The sequence below is a fragment of the Mercenaria mercenaria genome, chromosome 4, assembly GCF_021730395.1.
Source record: "Mercenaria mercenaria strain notata chromosome 4, MADL_Memer_1, whole genome shotgun sequence".
Taxonomy (NCBI): Eukaryota; Metazoa; Mollusca; class Bivalvia; order Venerida; family Veneridae; genus Mercenaria; species Mercenaria mercenaria.
In genome coordinates, this window is record NC_069364.1 from 62,180,476 (window position 1) to 62,196,871 (window position 16,396).

General features: G+C 36.2%; 1 protein-coding gene across 4 annotated transcripts in view; it reads left to right on the plus strand.

Annotated features, from left to right (window-relative positions):
• Positions 1-16,396, plus strand: part of LOC123551910 (diacylglycerol lipase-alpha-like) — a 124,620-nt gene that overhangs the window by 84,529 nt on the left and 23,695 nt on the right. For all 4 annotated transcript variants that reach the window (XM_045341191.2, XM_045341192.2, XM_045341193.2 and 1 more), the window contains 3 exons: positions 4,569-4,711; positions 5,258-5,326; positions 15,702-15,774. In XM_045341191.2, the coding sequence (XP_045197126.2) occupies positions 4,569-4,711; positions 5,258-5,326; positions 15,702-15,774 (285 nt within the window). The remainder of the gene's footprint in view (positions 1-4,568; positions 4,712-5,257; positions 5,327-15,701; positions 15,775-16,396) is intronic.

Below are 16,396 nucleotides of genomic sequence, written 5' to 3' on the forward strand. Positions count from 1 at the left end.
TGTAGGAAATAATAACAACATTTAAAAAAAAACAAAAAACGATCTGGTAAAAAGTTTTTCACAACAAACATTTTTATCCTGCTTTCTGTTTCATACACCGGTAAAACGAGATCTCATTCAGTTCCCATGAAATGTTGGTGAGATTCGCTCTATATGCATTTCAACTTGCTGATCTATTTATTTTTATAGCTCTTTGGTCAAACACATGCATAAAAAGACATACCAGTTTGTATGGCATGTATCTCAAAAACTTAAAATAATAAAACAGGAAAATGTTATGTAGCATGTGATGTTGTGCAGCTGGTATACTGTTTGGGATTTCTCTCAGCCAGACTAGAGTTATGGTCCTTGACTTAGTGAAAATGCTTCAAAGTTTGTGTTGCATATATCTTAAGAAATTTCACCTAGAGTTGTAAAACCATGTAGGAATATTATTTACCATGCGAATTTATGCACCCATCACTTTGCAAGACCATAGTTATGACCTTTGACAGTCGAAAATATGCATTAAAAGCATAAAAGTTTGTGTCCCATGAATCTCACTTTAGCTTATAGTGTTTCATAATATTATCTGTAGTGTCACATCATCTGCCTTCTCCCTGTATTACATTACATACCACCCACAACTAATATCTCTAGGTAGTGTCCTATGTCAGGATTCCCTTCCACCCCCATAAGCCTGCAGAAACATTTATATCTAATTAAGGAAAAACTGTCTTGTCCTGAGAATTATTTTAGCAATTAGGCCGGTGTTTTATTGCAAATAACAATTGTGGAATAAAACCTCAGGTGTCTGCCTTAGAAATTAAGACATTTTTAGCGAAAATTTCTTCATCAAATAAATAAATTGTCTACAGTTGGTGGCTGTGAAGTATGAAAGCTTCTAAAATTGATTTGTCTAACATAACGGGGTTTTCCAACACTATCGTTAAGAATAGAGGTATACTTGATAAATTTTGTTCAGTATTATCTGAGTATATTTTAGAAGTATGATCTACTTCTAGTACTCACTGGAAACTGGTACAGCAGCTATTCTAGTCACCATATTACAAAATTTTGTTGGTTCACCTGAGCCGAAGGCTCATGGTTAGCTTTTGTGACCGCTCATTGACCTAGGCCTTTGATATTTGGTATGTAGCATTGCCTTGTGGTCCTCTACCAAAATTTTGTCAAATTATTACCCTTGGGTGAAAAGAGGCCCTGCCCTGGGGGTCTCAAGTTTTTACATAGACTAACATAGGAATTTTTAGCTCACATGTCACTTAGTGACAAGGTGAGCTTTTGTGATCGCGCAGCGTCCGTCCATGCGTACGTAAACTTTTGCTTCTGACCACTCTAGAGGTCACATTTTTCATGGGATCTTTATGAAAGTCGGTCTGAATGTTCATCTTGATGATATCTAGGTCAACTGCGGTCAAAAACTAGGTCAGGTCTAAAAATAGAAAAACCTTGTGACCTCTCTAGAAGCCATACTTGTGAATGGATCTTCATGAAAATTGATCAGAATGTTCACCTTGAAGTTTAAAACTGGGTCACATGCAGTCAGTAACTAGGTCAGTAGGTCAAATAATAGAAAAACCTTGTGACCTCTCTAGAGGCCATATTTTTCATGGGATCTGTATGAAAGTTGGTCTGAATGTTCATCTTGATGATATCTAGGTCAAGTTCGAAACTGGGTCAATTGGAAACAAAAACTAGGTCAGTAGGTCTAAAAATAGAAAAACCTTGTGACCTCTCTAGAGGCCATAATTTTGAATGGATCTTCATGAAAATTAGTCAGAATGTTCATCTTGATGATATCTAGGTCAAGTTTGAAACTGGGTCAACTGCGGTCAAAAACAAGGTCAGTAGGTCTAAAAATAGAAAAACCTTGTGACCTCTCTAGATGCCATACTTTTCAATGGATCTTCATGAAAATTGGTCAGAATGTTCACCTTAATGATATCTAGGTCAAATTCGAAACTGGGTCACATGCCTTCAATAACTAGTTCAGTAGGTCAAATAATAAAAAACCTTGTGACCTCTCTAGAGGCCATATTTTTCAATGGATCTTCATGAAAATTGGTCAGAATTTTTATCTTGATGATATCTAGGTCAGGTTCAAAACTGGGTCACATGAGCTCAAAAACTAGGTCACTATGTCAAATAATAGAAAAAATGACATCGTACTCAGTTCAAAACAGGGTCATGTAGGGACAGGTGAGCGATTCAGGACCATCATGGTCCTCTTGTTCTTTAAAAATCTCCTTGTCTGAAACTGCAAGAGCTAGGCTTTTGATATTTGGTATGTTGCATTGCCTTGTGGTCATCTACCAAAATTTTTCAAATTAATGTCCCTGGTGTGAAAAGAGGCCCTGCCCCGGGGGTCTCACGTTTTACATAGACTTATATAGGAAAAAACTTTAAAAATCTTCTTGCCTGAAACTGCAAGGCATAGGCTTTTGATATCTAGTATGTTGCCTTGCCTAGTGTTCCTCTACCAAAATTGTTCAAATTATGCCCCTGGGATGAAAAGAGGCCTGCCCTGGGGGTTCCAAGTTTAACATAGACTTATATAGGAAAATAAAAATCTTCTTGTCTGAAAGTTCAAGGCCTAGGCCTTTGATATTTGGTATGTAGCATTGCCTAGTGGATCTCTTTCAAGATTGTTCAAATTATACCCCTGGGGTGAAAAGAGGCCCCGCCCTGGGTGTCACTTGTTATATGAGTTACATTGGAAAAAATACTTATCAGAAGAAAAAAAATCAGATCATAGTTCCTAGTCTGTTTAATTATAATTACCTGATGACCGGAAGTAAATAGGGGTTCACTTGACTGTGACCTTGACCTACTGACCTATTTTCTTGTTTTTAGCTCACCAGAGCCAAAGGCTCAGGGTGAGCTATTCTGATCAGTCACCGTCCGTTGTCCGGAATCCGTAAACTTTTACTTTAAATGACATCTCCTCATATACCGCTAAGCCAATTTCATCCAAACTTCACAGGAATGTTCCTTGGGTGAAGCTCTACAAAAATGTTCAAAAAATTGAATTCCATGCAGAACTCTGGTTGCCATGGCAACAGAAAAAAAAAAAACTATAGAAATTTTTTTCTCAAAAACCAGAAGCCCTAGAGCTAAGATATTTGGTTTGAAGCATTGCCTAGTGGACCTCTACCAAGTTTGTTCAAATCATTGACCCCGCCCCAGGGGTCACTTGATTTTACATAGGAAAATCTTAAAAAATCTTCTTCTCAAAACACAGAAGCCCTAGAGCTTAGATATTTGACATGTAGCATTGCCTAGTGAACCTCTACTAAAGTTGTTCAAATCATGACCCCGGCCCAAGGGGTCACTTGATTTTACATAGGAAAATCTTCAAAAAATTTCTAAAAATAAACTAGAAGGCCTAGAGCTTAGATATTTGACATGTAGCATTGCCTAGTGGACCTCTACAAAATTTGTTCAAATCATAACCCCCGGGGTCAAAATTGACCCTGCCCCAGGGGTCACTTGGTTTTACATAGGAAAATCTTAAAAAAAATTCTAAAAATAAACCAGAAGGCCTAGAGCTTAGATAGTTCACATGTAGCATTGCCTAGTGGACCTCTACAAAATTTGTTCAAATCATAACCCCCGGGGTCAAAATTGACCTCGCCCCAGGGTCACTTGGTTTTACATAGGAAAATCTTCAAAAAAAAAATCTAAAAATAAACCAGAAGGCCTAGAGCTTAGATAGTTCACATGTAGCATTGCCTAGTGGACCTCTACAAAATTTGTTCAAATTATTACCCTGGGGTCAAAATTGACCCCGCCCCAGGGGTCACTTGATTTTACATAGGAAAATCTTCAAAAATTTTCTTAAAATAAACCAGAAGGCCTAGATCTTAGATATTCAACATGTAGCATTGCCTAGTAGACTTCTACAAAATTTGTTCAGATCATGACCCCCGGGGTCAAATTGACCCTGCCCCATGGGGTTACTTGATTATATATAGAAAAATCTTCAAAATTTTCTAAAAATAAACCGGAAGGCCTAGAGCTTAGATATTTGACATGTAGCATTGCCTAGTGGACCTCTACACAATTTGTTCAAATCATGACCCCCGGGGTCAGAATTGACCCCGCCCTAGGGGTTACTTGATTGTACCTAGGGAAATCTTCATAAATTTGCTAAAAATAAACCAGAAGGCCTAGATCTTAGATATTTGATATGTAACATTTCCTAGTAGACTTCTACAAACTTTGTTCAAATCATGACCCCCAGGGGTTACTTGATTGTACATCGGAAAATCTTCCAAAAAATTTCTAAAAATCATCAGTTTGACATTTGAAACATGTAGCTCATATTACTCTGGTGAGCGATCCAGGGTCATCATGACCCTCTTGTTTAAGATACAGCCTTGAAATTTGGATGACATGTACAGTTTTGCACACCAATCTTAAAACTGACTTTCAGTGACCATGAATGTGACCTACTGACCTACTTTCTGAATATTTTAGCATCAGTTTGCCATTTGAAACATGTGGCTCATATTACTCATGTGAGCGATCCAGGGTCATCATGACTCTCTTGTTATGTATATTTTCAGGAAGTATCTCAGGAGAAGTATGATCTGGTTCTAGTAGGTCACTCACTGGGAGCTGGTACAGCAGCTATTCTAGCCATTATGTTACAACAGGAATATCAAGAAGTACAGTGCTATGCCTACTCCCCACCTGGAGGCTTGCTCAGGTGAATTTCTTTTCATTAACTGATTTAGATATTAGCACATATAAGCAGTGAAGCAGTCAGGATTTTTTTTCCTGTTTAAATACTTGGTTGTCTCAAACAAGAATTGTTCTCTACTTCACTTCCATTGGGGCAAGTTGTGAATTATTTGCAAAGAGGAACATTATAACTAGTTGGAATATAGACCATGGCCACTTGCAGTAATTACTGAATTTAGAAATGCAAACTAGTCAGACTCAGAAACATTGTGACATTTGAAATTTGAATCAGAAGTTGATAAATCAAAGTTGTTTTCAAATAGATTTATTCATTTCTCTTATATTTGAAATTTTAAATCTAATTTTCTTTTTTGTTTTAAATTATTACCTTGAAATATCTTGATCTTTAGAACTAATATAACATTTAATACTGCTGAAGACAGTCGTCTTGACTGCTTTGTATCTGAAAATATCAGAAACTCCTAATTTGTATAATCCTAGATTTGTTGACATGTTTTATGTCTTCCATGTTTCCATGGTAAATTTAATATCTGTATTTAATTTTTTGCAGTTCAGAGTGTGTGGAAGCCACAAAGTCCTTTATAACATCAGTTGTGATAGCTAAAGATGTTGTTCCAAGGTAGATTTCCTTTCATACAGTTACTTGTAAAAAAGAGAGTTGCAACTTTATCTCAAATGATAAATGAGACATTTCAGGGTAAAGCTGGGAGAGAAAATACTCTGATATCATTAACCTCTAGCCCATTGGTGGCAAGTGACTTTGCCTTTGCAACCAGTGCAGACCAAGATCAACCTGCACATCTGTGCAGGCTGATCTAGGTCTGCGCTGTTCGCGATTCACTCAGTAAATTTTCATAATTTAATGATAAATTGTATTGTCCAAATTGAATGATGGAACAGTCCATTTTAGAAATTTAGCAGTGTAAATGTTAAAATTCATGAGGAACTAATTTTCATGGATTTTGTAGTAGTTTCAATTCATAACATGTATTTGCATGCAATAATGTTTTGTGAAGAAATGTCCCTAGGTGGGGGAATGCTGGTCTCTCTCTTACAATTTCTTGTTTATTATTTTTTCAAAGTTTTTTATGTATATGCCGGCCCTCACTAGTTAGTCAGATACTGCGGTTTGAGTTTTGGTGTCAAAAATCATTATCTGGAGACAATTACACCATTTATACAGTGTGTTTAGTTTTGTTGTCGCAAATTCAGTTTCTTTTATGGTCAGATGTCCTAAGGGTGTATCAGATGCCAGTCAGTAGTTCATGTTGTTGACTGGTCTGCTTGCTGGGCTAAAGTGTAGAATTGATAATCTTTGAGATTTATTTCTGTGACTTAATTGGACACGTATAGAGTGGCTTGCCATTATTTACCCCCAGACAAATAGTTTTGACTATACACCAGCAAAACATTAATTTAGTATATAATATTATTTCTTTAAGGTATGAAAATGCCTTGATCTGCTTGTGTTTAAAGTCCTATTTTAAGATTATAGAACCATATTAACAATGTACAATTTCTAAACAATTACATGTTCTACTGACAATTTTGTAGTGCATGCGGGTACATGACTTTACCTACCAACTGAGAAAGCTTAAATTGCAAATGAATAATATGCAAATGGACAAGTAGTGCAGATTGTTGATATAAAACCACATCCTTGAACTATCAGATTCCAGATGTACAAGCATTTGTAGAAAATTATTCTTACTTAAAACTTCAATAATACATGTGTCTGTGAATAATGGTGAACAATGATCAAAATCCAGTGCTTAATGATGTTACATTGGCTTGCTAGATAGACACATGCACATCAGACAGTTTATTAGATATTCTACTAGTTGAAATCTATAAATTTGTTAGATCGGAAAGAAAGTCACTTGTGATGTGTGGGATCCACTTTAGGATTCAATATCTATTAGGGAAATAAGTACAACTCTAATGACCTCCACTGTCTGTGTTTTCAGAAAATTCAGCAAATGTAAGGGGTTGCTTTTCTCAGAAACCTAATGCATTATGGTTCGGATATTCAAGTTTGGTAATCTTAAAATGTTACGTTGTCAGATTATAATCTTCGAGACAAAGTTTTACTTGCCTGTAATAAAGTTTGTCTGGCAGGAGACAGAGATAAGAGTTAATATAAAATATATACTAATCCATTTTCAAGACGCTTTTAGACACTAGAAGAATGAGATGCTTAAAACAGACTTCTTAGGACTGATGACGACACAGATTGGCTACAAGAAATGAACATTTTAAATGAAATTTGAAAGCCTGGCTACTAGATTATTGTAAATAAGTATTATTTTGTTGGTTTCAAAAATCTCATTGAAACCCTTTCTCTGCAGAAATTTATAAGTAAGATGAATTTATGAAGGTTTTGGAGATACAGTCAAGCCTGTATGAAGCAGTCGGCCAACAGAGTGATGCATTCTGGCAGTTTAAGGCAGGCGGCTGCTTAAGATAAGTTGAACATAGACATGTGGCTGCTAAGGCAGGTTGAACTACGTATTTCCTGTCCATGATAATCATAAATGTTTCTATTAAATTTTATTATTCTCTTCAATAGTTGTACTCTGTAAACTGATGAATGTTTTGTTATTTTCCTTTTTAAAAACTTCCATTAATATATAACATTGTGTTTCATGCTTTTAGCAGAAAGAAATCTAGAACAGTGTTCTGTTTATGGTGACTTTTAAGGCTTATTTTACCAATAGCAGCTTGGTACACATTATGAAAATTTGTCTGGCTTTCAGATCAAATTGTATTGAATTGGTTTACAAATGCAGGAAATTGAACAGCAAAACTTTTCCTAATACGACTGCGCCAAGAGAAAAAAAAAGGAGGAAGAAACATTTACTAAAATGAAAGGGAAAGTCAATTAACAAACAGTTTTGCGGAGATGTATTGATTAAAAAAAACTCAAGTTTATTGCATTATTTCACAGATTTTCATGCTGCTTAAAGGAATCATTGATATTTATGACTAAAACTGTTTCTAAATATATATTCTCTAATTAGTTTTCTTTATTGTTGCACATTAGATCAAACAGTTGCTGTACTTGTCTGATTTACTTATTTCATAATACATAATTCTTAAAATTCCAGACAAGTTTGCTACCTTAGTTGACTTAGGGGACTATAGGATTATTATCCAGAAAACAAAATTTGACTGGTGGAATAAGACATTAGGATTTATTTCAGACTTTTAATATTAACTTTTTTCTTTAAGTTCTTGATCTCCTAGTCTTAATACCATATGCAAAACTTGACATTTTGAGAATTTTCTAGAAAAATTAATTGTATGTATGTAGATTAAACTCCTTAGTTTTAAGAATTTATGAATATAAAATAAGGCAATATATTAAAGGTGCATTGTTCTCTTATTAGAAAATATCTACAAAAATATAATTGATTTTGTGCATACAAAACTGATGCATTACAGCAGTGTTGATCCAAAATACTGTAACTGAACTTTGGCAAAATATTATATCTACAGAATTTTCCACTCATTTCTGTCTAGTCATTGTCTCAGTTGCCAGTCATATTATTTCATTACAATCATGTTAAATAGGTTAAGCCCTTACCTGTTTAACTTACCGAATTTTTTGCTGTTACAAAAGGATACTTTTACAGGGTTTCAATGTGGCAGTTGCAGATACCAGTTCAACTGCTTCTATTAAAACTTATATATAGAGGATATTTAATTGTTTCAGTGTAAGATCAAAATATATTTCACTGAGTGAACACTATAATTAAATATTTTCACAAGTGGCATAGCCACAAGTGAAAATGTAAATTATTGTGTTCATGAGTGAAATATATTTCAATCTTACATTGAAACAAACAAATTTTCTTTTTATTTTATGTATTTTCAATGGTTTTAAACAAATTATGTCAATTTTACCCGCGCAGCGTCACGTGCATCGCATCATGACGTCATAATTTCATGATGTCACGATATCTATAGTGTATATACTGTCAAATAGTCCTATGACGTTTCCAGACTTCTTTTAGATTGTTTTGATGGAACGTATATCTTCATGATCCTGTAAATATTAATGTATATCTATGTCTTTACTGAAGTATATTTTTCATGAAATTTTCCATTATTTATAATTCATATTCTTTCGCATTCAAGTGTAGTTCCGTACCAGTGAAAAATAAAAATGATATTTTCACTGTTTGAAACAGTGGAAATATCAATTTTATTTCACCGATAAATTTCAGTATTTCATTGAAAAGCATAAAATAAACAGTCTTCTGATACATAAAATCCATAATAAAGCAAGAGCTGTCTGATGACAGCGCGCTTGACTTTTCAAAGGCTTGTCAATAAAATGGATTTTATAATAGTACTGTTACAACTGTGTCACAGTAAGGGTCAAAATTATAAGTACTTACAGTGGCAGAAATTTGTATGCAGTATTTACACATTAAGTACAAAAGGGGCATAGTTCTGTTAAAATACAAGTCCAAGATATGTGACCTTATATGCTGACCCTTTACATAGCTTTGTAGTCTCAATCCAATAGTCCTAGCTCTTAGAAAGATTTTAAGTTACATGCAAAACCTCAAAATGAACTAAGTAGGCAAAGTGGTATAATCCTGTTAAAATACAATTCAGAGTTATTGGACTTGGCCCAGTGACTGTATGCAATGACCCCAAGACATGTGTGAAGTGTCAATACAATAACCCCCAAGTACTTACAAAGGCAGAAAATTGTACTCTGTATTAACACATGGATTTTCTGAGTAAAAAAAGGCACATAATTTTGTTAAAATACAAGTTAGACTTCTAGGACCTGGATCTGTGACTATATTTACTGACCGTAAAGACATTGTGTGAAGTTTGAATCCAATGTTTCAATGCATTGCAGAGATAGTTATCATTATGAATAATTTTAATCAAATTTCTAAGTTAAAAAAGGGCATAACTCTGAAAATACTGATGACAGAATAATGTCCCTTGTCATACATGTGCACACTGTCACTATATGCAAGTATTCCAAGTCTCAGTTGAATATCTTTGATAGTGTTCAAGATATTTGACTTTATCAAAAACTTTAACCAAATTGTTTAAGTTAAAAAGGGGCATAAGTCTGAAAATATTGCTACCATAGTAATGTCCTTTGTCATACATGTACACACTGTCACTATATGCAAGTATTCCAAGTCTCAGTTGAATATCTTTGATAGTGTTCAAGATATTTGACTTTATCAAACACTTTAACCTATGCCGACACCAGGATGAGTAGTATAGCTCTCCATATTTTTCGAATTCTATATTTTATGTTGTTTACACTCTAGCACATTCATTTCTTCACCAATCCAAAACATATTTACGTATTTATGTCTCCCACCACACAGTGGTGTGGGAGACATACTGATTTACTTCAGTCTGTCTGTGTGTGTGTCTGTGACTGTCCGTCACAAAGCTTGTCTGCACTCTAAGTCGAACATTTCTCATCCGATTTTCACCCAATTTAAAAAATATGTGTTTGACCATGAGACCTCGGCCAAGTTCGATAACTAGCCAAATCGGTCTTGGCGTATTGGAGTTATGGCCCTTGAATTACCAAAAATCGGCCTTTTTACTCTTGTCCGCACTCTAAGTCGAACATTTCTCATCCGATCTTCACCAAACTTGAACCAAAAATTAAACTAGAGTTACTTGCCCTTGATTTTACAGAAATTGCTGTATTTCAAAGGGAATCTTGTTAACACTGTAGTCCACAGTTTAAGTTTGAAACTCATGAGAATTGTTCAGAATGTTTATCTTGTTGACCACTAGGTCAAATTCAAATCTGGGTTATGTTGGGTCAAAAACAAGTACACCCGGTCAAATCAAAGGAAAAGCTTGTTAACACTCTAGAGGCCACATTTATAAAACTATCTGTTTGAAATTGGTCAGAATGTTTATCTTGATGACCTTTAGAGCAGATTCTAAACTGGGTCATGTGGGGTCAAAAACTAGGTCATTAGGCCAAATCAAAGGAAAATCTTATTAACACTCTGGAGACCACATTTTAAGATTGAAACTCATGAGAATTAGAATGTTTGTCTTGATGACTTCTAGGTCAAGTTCGAATCTGGGTCTTGTGGGATCAAAAACTAGGTAACCCGATCAAAAATCAAAGAAAAACCTTGTGTATGCAATAGGGGCTGCATTTTACACGGGATCTTCATGAAATTTGATCAGAATGTTTGTCTCATAAAATCTAGTTCAAGTTTGAATATGGGTCATCTGGGGTCAAAAACTAGGTAACCCGGTCAAATCAAAGAAAAACCTTGTGTATGCAATAGGGGCTGCATTTTTCACGGGATCTTCATGAAATTTGATCAGAATGTTTGTCTTGATGAAATCTAGGTCAGGTTTGTATATGGGTCATCTGGGGATCAAAAACAAGGTCACCTGGTCAAATCTAAGAAAAACCTTGTGTATGCAATAGGGGCTGCATTTTTAACTGGATATTCGTGGAATTTGAACAGATTATTTGTCTTGATGAAATCAAGGTCAAGTTTGAATATAAGTCATCTGGAGTCAAAAAGTAGGTCACCGTCAAATCAAAGAAAAAACTTGGTGTGTGCAATAATGGGTGCATTTTTCATCTGACTTGCATGAAACTTGGTCAGAATGTTTGTCTCTATGAAGTCTCAGATGTTTTTTTATCTGGGTTACATAGGTTCAAAAACTAGGTCACCAGGTCTAATCAAAGTAAAAAAGCTTGTTTACACTCAAGGGGCCACATTTTTGCTTCAATCTTCATAAAACTTGGTTAGAATGTTTGTTATCATGAAATCTTGGAGTTTTCGATTCTGGGTTAGGTGGGGTCAAAAACTAGGTCATCCAGTCAGATCAAAGGAAAAGCTTGTTTACACTGTAGAGGCTACTTTTTTGCTCAAATCTTCATGAATCTTGGTTAGAATATTTGTCTATGAAATCTTGGACAAGTTGTAATCTGGGTCATGTGGGGTCAAAAACTAGGTCACTAGGTCAAATCAAAGAAAATGCTTATTTACACTCAAGAGGCCACATTTATGGTCCAATCTTACTGAAAATTGGTCAGAATATTTTTCTCCATCAAATCTCAGATTGGTTAAAATTGGGTCAGTTTGGGTCAAAAACTAGGTTACTAAGCCAAATCGAAGAAAATCTTGTTTATACTCTAAAGGCCATAATTTTTGCTCCAATCTGCATGAAACTTGGTCAGAATGTGTATCTTATCCAAAACTCAGACAAATTTGAAACTGGGTCATGTGGATTCAAAAACTGGATCATTAGGTCAAACATGTTTACACTGTTATGGTGTGTTACTTAGGTGAGCGACCTAGGGCCATCTTGGCCCTCCTGTTATGACACGCACCTTGTTTTTACAAAGGTACTTAATTTGCATATTGACCGAGGCGTGCGGAATCACATTTAATGTGCGGAATCTGCAGTTACAGAAACTTCTGTTTATATAATGCTGACGTTCTTTTGTATAAATAAAATGGTTGCATTAGTTAAAAAGAAGTGACAATCGCCTTTCTTTAGCTAATCTACCAAAACAACAAAGCCAATGTCGGTGTCAAAAGTTCCCGTATTTACTGCACAGTACTATGTTAAATATTGCTAGTGTGAGATAAGCGATATGCACTTCCGTTTTGCACTTGATTTGTTGTTGTTGTCGTTGAATACGTAGCCTTACAACCATCTCTACAAATATGACAGAAATGATTCTTGCATCATCACATTCCCAAAAAACTACAATATGGTAGTTTCTAAGATTTGAAAATATTTTTAAGTCACTTTCTCCCATTTAGTTTTACAACCTTCAACAAAGATAAGCAATATGGAGCCACATTGACCCTCCAGTTTTTAGCTCACCTGTCACAAAGTGACAAGGTGAGCTTTTGTGATCGCGCGGTGTCCGTCGTCCGTCGTCCGTCCGTGCGTCAGTGCGTCCGTAAACTTTTGCTTGTGACCACTCTAGAGGTCACATTTTTCATGGGATCTTTATGAAAGTTGGTCAGAATGTTCATCTTGATGATATCTAGGTCAAGTTCGAAACTGGGTCACGTGCCATCAAAAACTAGGTCAGTAGGTCTAAAAATAGAAAAACCTTGTGACCTCTCTAGAGGCCATATATTTCACAAGATCTTCATGAAAATTGGTCAGAATGTTCACCTTGATGATATCTAGGTCAAGTTCAAAACTGGGTCATGTGGGGTCAAAAACTAGGTCAGTAGGTCTAAAAATAGAAAAACCTTGTGACCTCTCTAGAGGCCATATTTTTCATGAGATCTTCATGAATATTGGTCAGAATGTTTATCTTGATGATATCTAGGTCAAGTTCGAAACTGGGTCACGTAGGGTCAAAAACTAGGTCATTAGGTCTAAAAATAGAAAAACCTTGTGACCTCTCTAGAGGCCATATTTCTCAATGCATCTTCATGAAAATTGGTCAGAATGTTCATCTTGATGTTATCTAGGTCAAGTTCGAAACTGGGTCACGTGGGGTTAAAAACTAGGTCAGTAGATCTAAAAATAGAAAAACCTTGTGACCTCTCTAGAGGCCATATTTTTCATGAGATCTTCATGAATATTGGTCAGAATGTTCACCTTGATGATATCTAGGTCGAGTTCGAAACTGGTTCATGTGGGGTCAAAAACTAGGTCAGTAGATCTAAAAATAGAAAAACCTTGTGACCTCTCTATTGGCCATATTTCTCAATGGATCTTCATGAAAATTGGTCAGAATGTTCACCTTGATGATATCTAGGTCGAGTTCGAATCTGGGTCATGTGCGGTCAAAAACTAGGTCTGTAGGTCTAAAATTAGAAAAACCTTGTGACCTCTCTAGAGGCGATATTTTTCAATGGATCTTCATGAAAATTGGTCAGAATGTTTACCTTGATGATATCTAGGTCAAGTTCGAAACTGGGTCACGTGGGGTTAAAAACTAGGTCAGTAGATCTAAAAATAGAAAAACCTTGTGACCTCTCTAGAGGCCATATTTTTCATGAGATCTTCATGAATATTGGTCAGAATGTTCATCTTGATGATATCTAAGTCAGATTCAAAACTGGGTCACGTTGGGTCAAAAACTAGGTCAGTAGGTCTAAAAATAGAAAAAACCTTGTGACCTCTCTAGAGGCCATATTTCTCCATGGATCTTCATGAAAATTGGTGAGAATGTTCAGCTTGATGATATCTAGGTCAGGTTTGTAACTGGGTCATGTGCGGTCAAAAACTAGGTCAGTAGGTCGAAAAATAGAAAAACCTTGTGACCTCTCTAGCGGCCATATTTTTCACGAGATCTTCATGAAAATTGGTGAGAATGTTCACCTTGATGATATCTAGGTCAAGTTTAAAAGTGGGTCACGTGCCTTCAAAAACTAGGTCATTAGGTCAAATAATAGAAAAACCTTGTGACCTCTCTAGAGGCCATGTTTTTCAATGGATCTTCATGATAATTGGTCAGAATTTTTTATCTTGATGATATCTAGGTCACATGTGCTCAAAAACTAGGTCACTATGTCAAATAATAGAAATAACGATGTCATACTCAGTTGAACACTGGGTCATGTGGAGATAGGTGAGCGATTCAGGACCATCATGGTCCTCTTGTTTGTGTTTGTGTATTTTTAGGATTGTGTTACACCATACTGTTTGTATGTGTTCAGGATTAGGTTACACCAGACATTTGCATATTTTCAGTTTATGATTTTTATGCCCCACTTCAAAGAAGGAGGGGTATATTGTTTCGGAGATGTTGGTCGGTCGGTATGTAGACCAGTCGGTTTCCGTATGATAACTCAAGAACGCTTGGGCCTAGGATCATGAAAATTGATAGGGTGGTTGATCATGACCAGCAGATGACCACTATTGATTTTGAGGTCAGTAGGTCAAAGGTCAAGGTCACAGTGACACAGAACAGTTAAATGGTTTCCGGATGATAACTGAAGAACGCTTGGGCCTAGGATCATGAAACTTAATAGGGAGGGGAGGTTGATCATGACCAGCAGATGACCCATTTTGATTTTGAGGTCAGTTGGTCAAAGGTCAAGATCACGGTGACCCATATCCGGATGGTAACTCAAGAATGCTTGGGCCTAGGATCATGAACGTTGATAGGGAGGTTGGTCATGGCCAGCAGATGACCCCTATTGATTTTGAGGTGGAAGGTCAAGGTCACAATGACCTGGAATGTTAAATGGCTTCCGGGCGATAACTTGAGAATGCTTGGGCCTAGGATCATGAAAATTGATAGGGAGGTTGGTCATGACCAGCAGATGACCGCTATTGATTTTGAGGTCAGTAGGTCAAAGGTCAAGGTCACAGTGACACAGAACAGTTAAACAGTATCCGGATGATAACTCAAGAACGCTTGGGCCTAGGATCATGAAGCTTAATAGGGAGGGGAGGTTGATCGCGACCAGCAGATGACCCGTTTTGATTTTGAGGTCAGTTGGTCAAAGGTCACAGTGACCCATTTCCAGATGGTAACTCAAGAATGCTTAGGCCTATGATCATGAACGTTAATAGGGAGGTTGGTCATGGCCAGCAGATGACCCCTATTGATTTTGAGGTCAAAGGTCAAGGTCACAATGACCGGAATGTTAAATGGCTTTCAGGCGATAACTTGAGAATGCTTGGGCCTAGGATCATGAAACTTAATAGGGAGGTTGATCATGACCAGCAGATGACCCCTAATGATTTTATGGTCAGTAGGTCAAAGGTCATGGTCTCAGTGGCCCGGAACAGTTATACCGTTTCCGGATGATATCTTGAGAATGCTTGGTCCTAGGATCATGAAACTTAATAGGAAGGTTGATCATGACCATCAGATGACCCCTATTGATTTTGAGGTCAGTAGGTCAAAGGTCGAGTTCACAATGATCTGAAAATTTCTGTTTCTTGTGCAGTTACTGAATGCATCAAGGGGGGCATTTCGTGTTCTACGAGCTCTTGTCAGAATTGGGTTACACCAAATGTTTTTATATTTTCAGGATTGGGTTACACCAGATGGAATTACTGAGAACAGATCTGATCAATATCATAAAGAAAAGCAAAAACCCAAAGGTAATTTTGCACAAGTTTCTGCAGAAAGCGTGCAGTATTTCTGTCTGTAATGTAATTTTCCATCTTCCTTTATTAGATCAGAGATGGGACCTTTTAAATGATTCAGTGTACTCCAGTTTTACAAATCTTTTTAGCTCATCTGATTTTTTGAAAAAAAATGATGAGTTATTGTCATCACTTGAGCGGTTGTCGGCGTCGGCGTTGGCGTTGCCCGGTTAAGTTTTATGTTTAGGTCAGCTTTTCTCCTAAACTATCAAAGCTATTGCTTTGAAACTTGGAATACTTGTTCACCATCATAAGCTGACCCTGTATAGCAAGAAACATAACTCCATCTTGCTTTTTGGAAGATTTATGGCCCCTTTTGTACTTAGAAAATATCAGATTTCTTGGTTAAGTTTTATGTTTAGGTCAACTTTTCTCCTAAACTATCAAACCTTTTGCTTTGAAACTTGGAATACTTGTTCACCATTATAAGCAGACCCTGTACATCAAGAAACATAACTCCATCTTGCTTTTTGCAAGAATTATTGCCCCTTTTGGACTTAGAAAATCAGTTTTCTTGGTTAATTTTTATGTTTAGGTCAGCTTTTATCCTAAACTATCAAAGCTATTGCTTTAAAAC